At 40.3% G+C, this 14953-nt stretch overlaps 1 protein-coding gene across 35 annotated transcripts in view; it reads left to right on the plus strand.

Moving 5' to 3' along the window:
* The window catches only part of cacna1aa (calcium channel, voltage-dependent, P/Q type, alpha 1A subunit, a), an 80308-nt gene that overhangs the window by 35628 nt on the left and 29727 nt on the right, over positions 1–14953 (plus strand). For 19 of the 35 annotated variants that reach the window (XM_044180495.1, XM_044180473.1, XM_044180479.1 and 16 more), the window contains exons 15-28: positions 215–287; positions 709–826; positions 1210–1277; positions 1429–1535; positions 1707–1736; positions 4469–4519; positions 6070–6238; positions 6537–7168; positions 7449–7795; positions 7924–8059; positions 8156–8285; positions 8950–9009; positions 9169–9275; positions 13449–13460. In XM_044180495.1, coding sequence (XP_044036430.1) covers positions 215–287; positions 709–826; positions 1210–1277; positions 1429–1535; positions 1707–1736; positions 4469–4519; positions 6070–6238; positions 6537–7168; positions 7449–7795; positions 7924–8059; positions 8156–8285; positions 8950–9009; positions 9169–9275; positions 13449–13460 — 2040 coding nt within the window. The remainder of the gene's footprint in view (positions 1–214; positions 288–708; positions 827–1209; positions 1278–1428; positions 1536–1706; positions 1737–4468; positions 4520–6069; positions 6239–6536; positions 7169–7448; positions 7796–7923; positions 8060–8155; positions 8286–8949; positions 9010–9168; positions 9276–13448; positions 13461–14953) is intronic. The other 16 variants (XM_044180494.1, XM_044180483.1, XM_044180482.1 and 13 more) reach the window with 7 other exon arrangements.

Consider the following 14953-nt stretch of genomic DNA (forward strand, 5'->3'; position numbering starts at 1 on the left):
TTTTCCTCTCCTTGCTTTTTAATACTCATTTGATTTTCTACTAAGAGATTAGTTTCTGTTCATTGCCAGGTTGGCTAGGTAATTTTTTGAGTAGTTTTACAGGGGAAAAAATGGTTCTACTTGTACTGTAAGATGCTTCTGTGTTTTTGCCCTCACACTTCTCAGACTTCTCTTTTCCATCTCTTTCTCCCATTTGATTTTTTTGTCCTGCTAGGTTTAATTTTGAAAATGGCACTCCTCCGACCAACTTCGATACCTTCCCCGCAGCAATAATGACAGTGTTCCAGGTGAGGAGAGGAGACGATGTAAAGGGGAGGAAGGGAGGGAGAGGCTGGTGGAGGGAGGGAAGCAGAATGGTGGGAGAAGACAAGGGCTGGATTTGCACACGAGGAAGTGATAACATGTAGAATGCTACTTTTGAATTCTTAAATGTCATTCGTCAAAAGCATAATTGTGCTAAAGCTTGTTTACACGTTTACAGTGTGAATGTGTGTGAGGGTGACTGTGTTTTTTGACTGTAGCATTTTAAATGAATACATATTGTGTATGTGTGTGTTTATGTATGCTATATCAGCATAAGTAATCATCAAATCGCTATGCGTACGTGTACTACGTGTGAATATGGCCTTCTCTGACTCTGTGTGTGTGTGTGTGTGTGTGTGTGTGTGTGTGTGTGTGTGTGTGTGTGTGTGTGTGTGTGTGTGTCAGATCCTGACCGGCGAGGACTGGAACATGGTGATGTATGATGGCATCAAATCTCAGGGAGGAGTCAACAAGGGCATGGCCTTCTCCATCTTCTTCATCGTACTCACACTTTTTGGCAACTGTATCCCTTGACAGTGAAAATGCAAAGAAGCGCACTCACACATGTACTGAAAATAAAGAATTTGCAATTACGTTTTAATTTTTTGTTTCAGTTACTGACTTTAGACTGAATACACAACCATGCAAATGCATTTGCATATGTACATACACAGATATTGACACTTTAGTTTATCTTAATCACCATAAACTGGTAAGGGATCTGTGACAGAGATGTTATTTTAACATGAATGATCTGTTGGCTATGACCTTGTTTCTTATAGCATCTATCCAACAGATCATTCTTCCAAGATACCAAGTGTTTAAGCCAATTACTGTATGTGCATGCTGTATACACACAAACAAACAAACTCCTTCATGCTGGATTTCCTTTAACTCCGTGTTCAGACACTCTGCTGAATGTGTTCTTGGCTATCGCTGTGGACAATTTGGCCAATGCACAGGAACTGACCAAGGTACACTACAGTCCAATTTTACTTAAAACACCAAAAATCACACAAGTTATGTTCCTCTACTCAATGAATTCCTTCTGTTTCCCTCATTTACATTATTCTCACCTCATTCATCTCTTGGTTTTTATTTCCTTCCTAATCTCTCTCTCTGCAGGATGAACAGGAGGAAGAGGAGGCTGCCAGTCAGAAGATCGCCCTGCAGAAAGCCAAGGAGGTGGCTGAAGTCAGCCCGCTGTCTGCTGCCAACCTCTCCATTGCAGCGTGAGTTTCTGTCTCTATTACTGTTGCACTCCTGTTTTTGTATCCATTTTAGAACTTTTCCACACCAACCAGGAGTTTTAGGGCAGAACATGTGCACATATCTTTAAAGAAACTCATTCAGCAGTTTTTGGAATGAGGAAAATTGTTGATAAACCTCTGTCATCTGTTTAGGTTTGGACCCTTACCACATCACTTCATCAGGTATCAGTCTGACAATGGTGATGTTATACAGTGAGTCTCATAGAACTTGGCCCACTTCAGAAGATTATATTAGAATACCGACCTAAAGTACGCTCCTTAAAGTTGCTTAAGTTTGGAACCACACTGACATTCGGAAATACCACCTTAATCACTGATTATAATTTCAATTTAAAAAGAAGGACTGTGTTGTCAGTGCTGCAAATTGTTGACTACATTACATTAATTGTCCAAAGTGATTTTGTTCTATTTTAGTTTTAAATGGAACAAATTCACACCAGACTAGGTGTGGGAAGACTGTATGCAGAAATTCTACATGTAAAGTTTTTGTGTATTTTCACCACATTTTCTCATCACAGTGGTGTGAAACAGCTTTTACTCTGCAGTCTTTTATGTGCACATTCAGCCACACTATTCATATTCATCAACACAGTAACAACTAAATATCTTTAAAATATTGCCTTGCTTGGAATAAAGGATCATCCAGTTTTTTACATCCATAGGTAGACATGCACAGTTAAAGCTATGTTTTTTTTTTATCTGACAACGGTAAATTTAGTGATAAAGTAAAACATGCATGTACTTGCTTCTTTCTCCCTCTGTCATCTTCTCCTTCTCTCCTCCCTTTCTCTTTGTCACACTGTTTTGTGCATACTAAAACACACACGCACAAGCCAGTGTTGGATTGATCTGGGCCAGCCCTCCTCTGGACAGGAGAGAGAGTCTTTGATCTCTTTTCTCTGTATACACAGGGGTCTTTCCTTTCACTCCTGGTAAAGTTCACACACTCTCACTCATAGACACACACATACCACACTGTGGTTTGTCCCTAAAAAAAAAGCACAACAGGGGAGCCCAAGTCTGCTTAGAAATACCACACACACACAACACGTACACACAGTTCTGACCTTTACGGCTTTGATACATCATTCCCTCGGCCCACTTTATATCATACACATATTATCAAACATGCCCAAGAGATAAAGCTCATAACATGTTCATCATTTTGTGAATCCCACTTTCTTGCTATTGTATGTGGTGTATGTACTGTACTTCACTGTGTTGTGAGCATTTGTGTCTGTGTATCAGTAAACTTTATTTTACCTGACAGTCCTATGAAGGTTAAATATTTATTTTTCAGTACAATGCACATGTATCTGTGTGTGTGTGTGTGTGTGTGAGAAAGAGAGAAAGAGTGTGTGTTGGTTTAGTTAGAAAAGCTACACATGCTGAACCAGTATCCTGCAGCAAACCTTTTAAGGATGAAACACCTACCCAGAAAACTAGCCACCTGCACCTGTATATAGAAAATATGACAAATGTCTCAACATCCTTTTGTTCTTTCAAACCTAAGAAGCTAGGGTAGAGTTGATTCTTGGATTAGATTTTAGTTAATTGTTTTTAATATACTGTATCGCAGAAGTAGCAATGCAGGACAGCAGTGTGCGTTACTGTAAATCCAAATCCCTCATGTCTATAGTACAAAAAAGGAAGACATTGAAATTCCAATGGAGATAGTCCTTGTTTTTCCAAGCATTTTAAACTTGGGGACATCAGTGGTGCATGAAGAATCTCTTAAGAAGATATTTTATGGTGGATTCAGGAAAGAGGCTGCCATGAAAGCTACATAAAACCCATGGAAAACAGTTGTAAGGCTACATAACACTAACTCTCAAAATGACGCAGTGTACCCTTAAACAGCCATACAATCTACATACAAACAGATTGCAGGAATACAGTAACAATTTTAGTTTTTAATCACTTTACTGTTGAGAGTCTACAAGGCTGGAAGGAGTTTCACTACTAAACTTTGTGTAACCCTCTGTGGGGTTTATCCTCATCAGCATAGGCTGACAGTGTGAATACATCATATCTTTTAGTGCAATGTTTTTGCAATGTGCACACAAATCACAATGACAAATGCATGTTCTCATGTATGGTAAACACATGGTACCATAATTTGTTAGAGATTTTTGAAAGTGAGGAAATAATTCTGTAGTTTTGTTTTTGTAGTGTAATGTAGTGTAATCTTGAGAGGGATATTAGATATAAAAGAGGCAGAATTTGATGGACTGTGATAGTGAAGAGAGAAAAGGGCAAACAGCACTTAATAAAATAATATAAACACTGGTGGAAAAGGAGGGAAAGAAATGGAGAATTAACAAGAGTGTAATTAACTGGAAAGATAGCTAGAAATATTTAAAAGTAAATTTCTAATTAAAGATACTGTACAGACAAATAGGAACATCACAGATAACGCTAGGAGTTTGGAAACATATTATAAAAGATGCAAAGAATGATCAGGACAGAACAGCAGTAGTCACGCAGGGGAAGTGATGATGCAAGAAAGATGAAATTTGTGAGATTGCAAAAAGGAGGACAGTGAAAATAGGATTGTTTTAGATTCACAGATGTAACAAGCTGCTGAGTTAGTGTGTGTGAATGTCTGGGTGTATGTGTTTTGTGTGTGTGAAGGGTTGCATTCCAAAATGCTAAATCTCTTTGGGAAAAGATTTTACAATTTCTTGAGATTTGTTCAGTTTTTGCATTTCAGGAATGTATTTTCCTTATTTTAGTAATTCAGTTTTTTACAGCACATTTTATTTGAATAGTGACCATTTTTCAGGGTAAACAACATACTGTTTTCTAAATGGTGGATGGATAGCCCATTTTGGAATGAAATCCTCCTTCTGTTCTTTCGTGCCATCTCACTCACCAGCTGTTTCCCTCCTCAGCAACAAAGTACACAGTGAGTGTCACAACGCTACCGACCCCTTTCTGGACTGGTATTTATTTATTTGTTTATTCATTTCTGAATCCCTTCTGTTTATTGACTTTACAACCATTCCTTGCTTTCTTTTGTGTTTTAGAACACCCTACTTTCCTTGTCCCTTTGTTTCTAACTGTTTTATGAAGTACATATCTGGCTTTCTTTATCTGTTTTTTGTGTTGGCTCATTTTTAAGAGTACATTTTCTGTTGCCTGCACCTCGCAGTATGGCTGTTGCTTTACTATGGTTGACTATTGGCCCTGAGAGAAAGGGGAGTTAAAGTTGATTACTGGTAGAAGTTTTGGAGGGTAAGAAAGGAGATGGTCACTGACAGTTTTTGGGTGTTTCTGTATCAAGTAGATAAAAAAACTGCTCAGTCACTGTAACCAATAACTTTATTATTGTGATCATTGTGACTTTTAAAGTGGCAATCTTGAAGATTTTCATTTAAATGAATGTCTATTATTTCACTATCTATCGCCGCATGAGTTAACACAATGGTGATTGAGCCTATGGCCCACTGATGAAATTACATGAAAGCCCTTGCATTTACAGTATTTCGAACTGGGTGTCTGTGGTGACATTCCAGGGAAAAATGCTGTATTAAGTTACTGCCACAGCTTCACATTTAAAGCATTTAACTGGCGAAACATGAGTTGACTTTTATTATGAAGTAGTCATAGGACATGTAATGTGTTTGTCAGTGAGCTTGACACTGACTGCTATTGTTCATCAAAAATGCATCTAGAAAACAAGACAACGGTCATTTTCGGCATTTTTTGACAGCAGATCAGTTTGAAATATTGCAGGGAATAATGGAACCAGAAGGAGCAGCCATAGTGAGCTGCGGGCAATAGGCTGCACACCTCCAACTTCTCAGCGAGGTAACCAACTCCTTTCACTGTACCCTGCTGTTTGCAGACTCATGCCGTGTGCAGCCTAAAATCAGATCACGGTTGCTCACAGAATGATGGGAAAAGGCCAATTATTGCCTGACTTCAACAACAATAGTTTGTTTTTGCTGCCCCCAGAATTCTGTGACCTGTAGTATTAAACCGCATTTGCTGTTACCACCAGTAACTAGGTGTCGCCAGATCAACCAGGACTGAAATCTTAAGGATTGCCACTTTAAGCTTGGTAGGGATTTTGGGGTGCCACTTTGGCTTTTTGTCCTGCAGAAAGCCAAACTCAGCCAAAGTTGTGTATACTTTAGTTTGGGTAGGTTAATTATAGATTATTATAACAAATTCTAACCTTGCCTCAGTGTTATCCTCCATTTTGTGTCCCCACGTAGTTTACCAAAGTAGGGCTGTCCTGCCCGGTGCTTTGGCAAGCTGTGTAGACACCCAGAACCTTGTTATAGGTCCAGCCAAATGACCCTTTAAATGTCTGTAGCCCCCAGTGTGTTTTTATGTCCTGGCTATTTTATGTACTTATATTTTTGGTGTTGGTTTTTACATCATTCTCATGGCTTTGTGTGTATTTTTGCACAGCAATACGTGTCTTTAAACTTGTCTTTAATGCTGTCAATCCCCTCCTCTCTCTCCACCCTGCTTCATTTTGCAGTAAGGAGCAGCAGAAGAACCACAATAAAGGGATCAATAAGTCAGTGTGGGAACAACGCACCAAGGAGCTGAGGAGGCAGACTCTGGTGTCCAGCCGCGAGGCCCTCTATAACGAGTTGGACCCTGACGAGCGCTGGAAGGCAAGGGCAGGGAGGGAGGAGCACAACAATGTAAAGGACAAGGCAAACAAAGGCCCCTAGACTTGTGCTATCTGTGTACACAAGTGACGGCGATGATGATGTTGACTTATGATAACTAATGTTGCTTTCCTGTTATTTATTTATGTATAGTTTAATGTGACTATAATATACAGTTACAATGAGAAATCTTGCCCCTTCTTGTCTAGCTAGAAAGACTTATATTTTAGATTAAGATTTATAACTTTATATTGTAACTCCTCCTCTTGTCTCTTCCGTATCTTCAATCTCTCCGTCTATGCTGCCTCTCTATCCTCTTCTCTTCTTGCAGGTGAACTATTCACGTCACATCCGTCCAGACATGAAGACCCACCTGGATCGACCCTTGGTGGTTGACCCCCATGAGAACCGCAACAACAACACCAACAAGACCACTGCAAACAATTCAGACCTCTGCTTCAGCCAGCACCATCCTGCTGATGAGCTCCACAGACAAACACGCCTCCACGAACACGGTGGCCAAGTAGGAGGGGGTGGTGGAGGAGGCTCAGGTCCAGTCAGGCCTCCCATGGAGCGTGGCGAGTCCACAGAGAGCAGGCGGAGCCGTAAAGGTGAGCACCACCACCACACCTCTCATGTCCGATTGGATGCTACAGTGATTCCAGGGCCAGGCGGAGAGGAGAGGCCGTCCAGGCGCCATCACCACACCCGGAGTGGCAGTCGAGGGGGAGGGCAGTCAGAACACAGGAAGCCCAGATCACATCGAAAAAGTGCAGAAGATGGTGAGGATGGCAGGGGAGGAGCTGGAAAAACAGGGAGACATAAGAGCAAGGGGGTTGACGGAGGTGGAGAAGGAGGAGAGCAGGAGGGAGCTGGCGATGGCAGTGAGAGGAGGCCAAGAAGAAATCGCCATGGCAACCAAACAGAGGGCGAGGGAAAGAGGATGTGCCAGCACAGAAGAAAGTATGTCCGTTGCATGTGGCTGTAGATACTGTATGATGCAAATATCAATTGCAACAATGACATTTTTCGATATTCATTTTATTATATTTTCTGTCTTGTGATGTCCTCTGAGCCAAAAAGTTTTCCTCAATATTTCTTCCCTGTTCTCTGTATTTTTGTCTGTGCTCCTGTCACACCTTTCTCTGGATATCATCTCCGCCTTTCCCTTCTTTCCTCTCCTCTCGTCATTTCAACTTTCTTTTTCAATCGCCAATTGTTTCTTCTTACTCCATCTTTCTAGGGAATGCAGTGCCCCTAACCTCTCTACCACACGACCCATTCAAAAGAGCCTGTCCAGACAGGATAGCCAGTACAGTGAGGATTTGGACAATCTCATGAATACCAAACTGGTCTCTGGCTCTACCCCACCAAGCCAGGGTGGTAATCCAGTTACCAACCACACTGTGGTCCCTGGCTTTGGATCTGCCCTCCATCTTGCTAACAGTGGCACTCATGGGAGTTTGGTCACATTAGATAGTTATGGGAGCATCGCACATCACCGTGCCAACAGTGTCATCAGGCTGCCCCACCCTGACTACACAGCTGTAGACATGCCAATTTTTCCATCCAGCAATGCCATACTGCAGGGTAAGGGCAAAATGAATGTGTGTTGTTTTTCTTCTATCTATCTTGTCTGTTCTTTAACTGTTTTCTTGAATAACAAACTTTCATTTTCACCCCATCCTCCCCCCTTTTTCTGTCCCTCTTTGATCCAGTAAATAAAAATGCCAACACAGAGCCACTGCCAGCAAAGGAGGATAAGGACGATGATGATGATGAGAAGGGAGGTGAAGGAGGACCTAGGCCCATGCCTCCCTTCAGCTCCATGTTCATCCTGTCCACCACCAACCCGTAAGTGGGATGGATACAAACACATGCACACACACTCGCCTACACTATGAATCCACATAGGCTGACACATAGAATGCATTCTATATCTGCTTCTAGGTTTCGGCGGGCGTGTCACTACATCTGCACCCTGCGTTATTTTGAGATGTGTATCCTGCTGGTCATTGCCATGAGCAGTATTGCCTTGGCTGCTGAAGACCCTGTCTGGCCTGAATCCCCTCGCAACAATGTAAGAAAGTCGACATACATTCATGTACCACTGCTTTTGTTGCATGAAATATTATGTGTATACATGTTATTACAATACCAATTACTTTTTATTTTATTTAATATGTTGGTTGTTTTTTTCTTTGTAGTATCACTCCAGCCCTCTACATGTGTGGAGTTGGACCAATGAATAAATAATTAATATAAAGTATCACAAAAAGCATAGAAATCAAGCACTTAAATCTCCTAGTAGAAAATGTAAAGGATTTAAAGGACAATTTTTCAAATTTCCCCAGACCGAGATAAACCCATGGATTATTTTTGTACAGCATGTTTATGCAGGTATAATAAACAGTTACAGTATCATTTGGAAGTACTTCTTTCACCATGTGTACTTAACATGAAATGGATTGGATCTTTAATCTAATCTTAATTCAGTTTTGTTTTGTAAAATTAGCATTTTAAAACATACCAATAAAACAATAATATCAGATAACAATATATGTATAATACTGTAATATCAGTTAATTATAATATTAAAATAAAATTTAAAAAAATCGCAGCCCAGTTTAAAATTATTGGTCAACTTCTGAATTTTAAAATCATCATACTGTACATGTCCATCCTGTCACTCTTTCCACTAGCTGGATGCAGCAGCAAATCATTCCCTCTTTCTCTCTGTGCAGGTTCTACGTTATTTCGACTATGTCTTCACAGGAGTGTTCACATTTGAGATGCTGATAAAAGTAAGGCAATGTTCAGAATCAAGAATCCACAACTTCCTCCGGAAGTATTGAGAACCCCAGCCCAAATGATGATTAGACTCTTTACATTGCAAGGCCAAATTGCACATCCATTTCCCAAGGGTTCACATTTCATAATCATGTTCTCTTCTTCTCTTGTAGATGGTGGATCTGGGATTGGTCTTGCACCAGGGCTCATATTTCCGGGACTTGTGGAACATCCTTGACTTTATAGTGGTTAGTGGTGCTCTGGTGGCCTTCGCCTTCACGTAAGTCTCCCTCCTGCCTCTTGCTGTCCTCTCCTCTTTTCCCTTCTTGCTCCTCCTTCTCTCCTGCCTCTCTACTGCCTCACTGGTACCTTGGAGTACAGCCCACCCTGTTCTTTTTTATTCACCCATGGCTCATATTTGGGTTCTCCCTGCCTCTACTTTCTCTCTCTCTCTCTCTCTGACTTCTGTTCAATCATACTCTCTCACACATTTTCTCTCACTCTCTAAACCTTTCTCTGTTTTCCTACCTATGCTTACAAATGGCCAATCCTCTACAGTTGGCCATTTCCCCTGCGTTTTATCTCTCATTCAACTTTGCTCTCCCTCCTGCCATATCGAAGCCCCTCCACCCACCCCCTATGCCCCAACATGTTAAAAAATAGTATCCCAGCATCCCCTTCCTATCCACCTCTTCTTCACCCCTGTGAGAGGTGAGGACCACCCTTTGCACCTGTAACCCTTTAGTGCCCAAGGCGTTCTAGAGTTAAATGCCCATGCAAAGCCAGGCCAGGTCATGCTGAGCTGGCTCCCAAAAATCTCCACACCCTTCTCCACGGCAAAGCAGGTACTTGAAACCCTACTTGATCTGCATGAGTGTGAGAATAAAATACAGTTAAATTTGCATAACTGGGTTAAGTTAGGGCTTAGTTTATGAGACTATGCTGGGTACAAAGCATGAATTATGAGTTTTGGGATTTGCTGTCATGCTTTTGCATGGTTGGGAAGAATATAAAGAGAAGCAGATCTTCAGGGCTGCAGTCAACATTAAATGTAGTGTGATATTGCTAAAGTTTGAAGACATACAGTACAATATGTTTATAATGGTAATACTGTATTCTCCGACACAAATTCTCACACAGGTCATCTGTATAAATATACAACCTTATATTTTTACAGATGACCTGTGTGAAACTTGATCCTGTTTCATGACTTTAAAAATCCAGTCTGTACTTTCAGGACAACCATGTCTGTGCGTACATGCCCCACAAATGTTTCGTTTTTGTGGTCTTGTGTGCGGGTTACACCTGCGTGGGGAAAGGTGGGAGTTAAGATAGTAGATCTGGCAGACACAAGAAGTGTCCTCACATGGAGACCAAGATACTCTGACCATTGGATATTGTGTTTTCTATCAGAAAAGAGAAAAGGAGAAAAGGATTTACTAGTTATGTTGATCCTGCCTCATGTTCACTGAGCAAGTAAGTGACCATTTGTACTTTCTTTGCTTCAAAAAGTGCTTTGTGACCGTGAGGTAATGCACTGGTAATGCAGGGGTGAATACGGTAAATGTTAAAGATCTGGCTTCAGTAAATGATTATGGCTGTAAGTCCAGTCTGTTGGGAACGTTAGACCTGTGTGCTTGCTCCTTTGCCATTCATGTCATAATGCTCCAAGCCTTCTGTTCTCTAAAATTTAAGATACTTGAGGCCACATGACCGTTTCCATTAATCCAACTACATTTTCAAATTTCAGTGGAAGTGAATTGAAATGAAACTGAGACTATATACATATATCCATATACACACATGATCTCCATATCCATGTATATTAAGATGGAAATGGAAGTGACATAAATAATTTAATACATGCTGCATAATGCATTTGATAAACTATACTTGGTACCGTCTTAACTCTTGATGACTTTGAGTCATAAGCTGATAGGAAGTTTTCAAGTGTAAACCAAAGAAAACCCCTCCACTTTGCATTTTCCAGCATGGTGTCCTCCAACATTGTCCCTTCAGTCCTCCTTTAAACTGGAGTTTGGACCTGATCACTCAGCTTTCAAACTGCCTTAAATCTATGGAAGCTGAACTGCAGTAAAGCCTCAAGTTGTTCATTATAGCCAAAGAAGACTTGAGCCGTCTCTATTTACAATTATCTCCCCTTCCTCCTTTGCTCTTTGTCCATCCCATCACCTCTTTCACCGTTCATAGCAAGACCAGACATCTCTCTTACTTCTTCCTCATCCTTCTGGCCTCAAAAATGTTCATGCAATAGAGTTCTTTCAGGTCAACAAGGAACATGAGGTTTGGAAAATGCATCTTTTAACCTCATTCTAACCATGCTCATTATAGAGTTACTATGGATTCTTGAAATTTACTGTTACATCTCCCCACCAGGTATTAAGGGGGGAAAACAATGGTTGCCTGCTTTTACACTGTAGTTTGTCGTCAGCAGTATCCATTACCTAGAAGGAAAATCTTGTCTTGTAATATACTTGTGGTTGGATCCACCCCCTTTATTTATTTAATGTCCTATGGCACCATTGCACAATGGTAAATTAAGACTATTGTCAATAGATTAATTAGTATCTGTGCCACTTCTCTGGTGGAGTTCTCCATTGATGATTTTGTACCATCAATGAAAAACATTGCTTTGTTATGCTGAGGGAATCTGTTCTGAGTCCTGTTTCAACATGGTCTCACATTGTCTAGGTTTTGTAGCTTATCTGTGGGAATTATGAAGTACACACTTTGAATGAAGATTTGGTACTTTAACAACCAAACAAACCTGAGACATTTGGATGTGTCTTTAGCTGAGGCTAAATGTCAGCAATATAGCATGTGCTTGAGGAGGACAAAAATGAATAAAAAAAATACTAAGGAAATTTCAACAGTTTGAACACCTAGTACTCCTTTGCACAGTAGTACAATGTTACCGATTGCGGGCCAGCATGAAGATGAGAAATTGCTTGTCCTATAAAGAAAATATGAATTTGGCAGATGCTCCAGGGTTCTAGTGGCGGTGCCCCATCTATAAGACTGGCTTTTGCTCCGGTCTTTCTCTCTGAATCATCTGTTTTTTCACTAACACTCTTTCCCCTAACTTCTAGTTTTGTATGTGGTACACATAAATCTGTCTTTGTTTGTGTGTGTGTACATGTGTGTGCTTCTGTCGTTAACTCTGTGTCCTCTAACCTCTTTGTGTTACATATTTATCTGTGGGTCAACTTTATATGTGTCTATATTTCCTCTCTCTGTGACTAAGTCTATACTTCCCAGGGAAATGTTAACTATGGACTAATAAATATATGTATGCAGTGACACAATGTTAAAAGTGAGGTAAAATTACTGGACAAAATCATGAAACCTCAAGTAATCACAGAAAGATTCAAAATAATCATAGAGCACACAAAAACGGCACAGCAGCCGGATATATTTAAAGCGATTTTTGCATGAAGTTTAAAAAATACGATACTCGGGTTAACGATAATAATGGCTCATGGGAAGATCCTAACCAGTCAGAACAGACTCGCACACATCCAGATAGTGCCTTTATTCAATTGATGGAAATCAAACAGCACTCCAGAAAGGCTCAGCAGTCTCATTGGAGATGTTTATTGCTCCTTTAATCCAGTTAGTCTGGTCTGAGGGCTGCTGGTGTCTTGGACCGCTTTTGCCGTTGTTCTGCACACTTCTGCAGCCGGACTGAGCTTTATGTCCAGACAGACTCCCGACGCAGAAACACTTGCATGATAACTGACCGAGTTTGGTTAGCTTAAAGGGATACCTTGATGCTTTGAGAATTACTTTTCACCAGGCAATGTTTGTTCTAGTAGGCATTATGTGTTAAAAATGAGTTTATATGTGGGCACGTTGATTTCGAGCAGTCCTCATTAATAGTAATTGAAGCACTGACTCATGAGGTCTCAGCTCACAGTTCATCTATGGTTTTGAAAGGGAGTGCTAATTTACAGATTTTAAAAGTTGGTTATGGACCAAATTGAAATTGTAAACTAGATTTGAAAGATTTTGGTGGAATTAGAATACAATGTAATTAAATTATCAATGCAATTAATCCAGTGGTATTTTCCATCTGAATGATAATACCATTAATAGTCACTCCCAGAAGCAACATCTGGCCTTTAAGCCCATCACTAATGAAATGTCAGAGATGAAGGCAGTAGTTTAGTGCTGTGTTCTAGTCACGCTTTTAGTCTCGATTTTGAGCATGCGTTTATGTGCATGTGTGTGTTGGATTTGGAAACAGTAGTCTATGGGGTGGGAGGGCTGATCTAATAAAAAGGAGGCCTTGTGTTCTCTCTTTTTCTCTGTCTCTCATATGGATGTTTTCCCTCGAAATCCCTCCTTTCTCTGTGTCCCATTCTGTTTCTTTCTCCTATCCTTTGTCTTGCTGTCTCTCACCCCTTTCTCATCTCTCCGTTCGGACCACCAGAAGCGGCGGCGGGTAAAGTTCTCTTTCTTTTTCCTCTTCATTTTCTCCTTCTGCACTCACAGCGCCTGTTCTTCTGATCACACATCTCTTTCCTTTTCATCCATCCCTCATCACAGTTGACTTCTGTACTTGTCTATTCTACCCTTTTTTCCATTGTTCACCATGGAACAGCTCTGACTCAAACACAACTAAACCTCAAGTTAAACTGCATCAGGTCCGCAACTGAATCACACAGATACCATTTGATATTTTGTGCTAATCACAGAAAGATATCATCAGTATGTGAACTCCCCATAAAGCAACCTTTGGGAAATTTTCAACCAAAGACAGGTGGAAATGTGACCAAACAAATGCACACAGACACAACTAAGTGCACCAAAAAAGAAAAAAAGCAATGCTGGTGAACCTAGGAGTGGTTCACACACATGCACACACACACACACACCCATATACATGTGTGCATACAAAGTCTACTGGCACACCACCAGCAGTCTACCATCTGGTATAACAGCTGTAAGACACAGGCAGCTGTACACACAGCTGCCTTCTCCCTTAAGGGCCAATGTTAGTGACCTTTGACCTTAATCTCTTCACCCTGATCTTCAAACTGGATGTGTGAGAAATTTTGAGGGAGGGAGTTAAAACTACCATAAAGTTTTCCATGATGCTGAGAAGTTAGCCAGTTATTTAAGTAAACATGGAATGATTTTTCTGTTTACAGAGTTGCCCTTTTTTAGCATCAGTTATCAGTTGAACTACCTAATGAGATTCTAAAAAAACAATACATTGTTTTTTTAGAATCTCATTAGGTAGTTCAATACTAAAGTACATAACCAGTTTGTTAACTAGCAGGCTTGCTTGTAGTACTTAAATATATATAGTAGTTATATATAGTTTTTAGCTTTGTGAAGAGTGTTCAGTTTCCTTTTTCCTCACACATGTACCTAGAAAACCAAAGTGGCAAAGTGCTAAAAAGAAAGAGGTTTGGCTCAGCATTTCAATCAGGAAATGCTCGCTAAAATATCTTTGTCTTGGCCTACAAGACAAGATTCCATGCTGTTTGAACAATGCTGTGAAACTAGCTTATTCTAGTTGTAGATTAGAGTTGATAGAAATGTACTGGTTGAGTCATCAAAAGAGAGAGTTTGGCTGTTTATTCAAGTTTTTACCTGTTTTATACACATTGTGACACTTCCAAATTGTGAATTATGTTTAAAGTTTAAAGAGTTAGTTTAATCTTTATTAACTATACAATGGGGAGCATTTATAAGCTGTCATTATGTTAACAGGAGGGCACTTTACTGTAAGTTACCACTCTAACAAGGCTTCCTATAGTCAGCTGCTGACAGAAAATGGGGTTTGTTTATGTCTCACTGAGACCACGACTAAACTCTCTCTGTAAATGTTTCTGTGTAGAATAGAGTTCTCCATCACTCAAACTGCTGCTTAAAAGAATAAATATTGCAGCATGGAAAGCAAGGTTTCAATGCAGCATGAATATATTT

Source organism: Siniperca chuatsi, linkage group LG21, assembly GCF_020085105.1.
Source record: "Siniperca chuatsi isolate FFG_IHB_CAS linkage group LG21, ASM2008510v1, whole genome shotgun sequence".
Lineage (NCBI taxonomy): Eukaryota > Metazoa > Chordata > Actinopteri > Centrarchiformes > Sinipercidae > Siniperca > Siniperca chuatsi.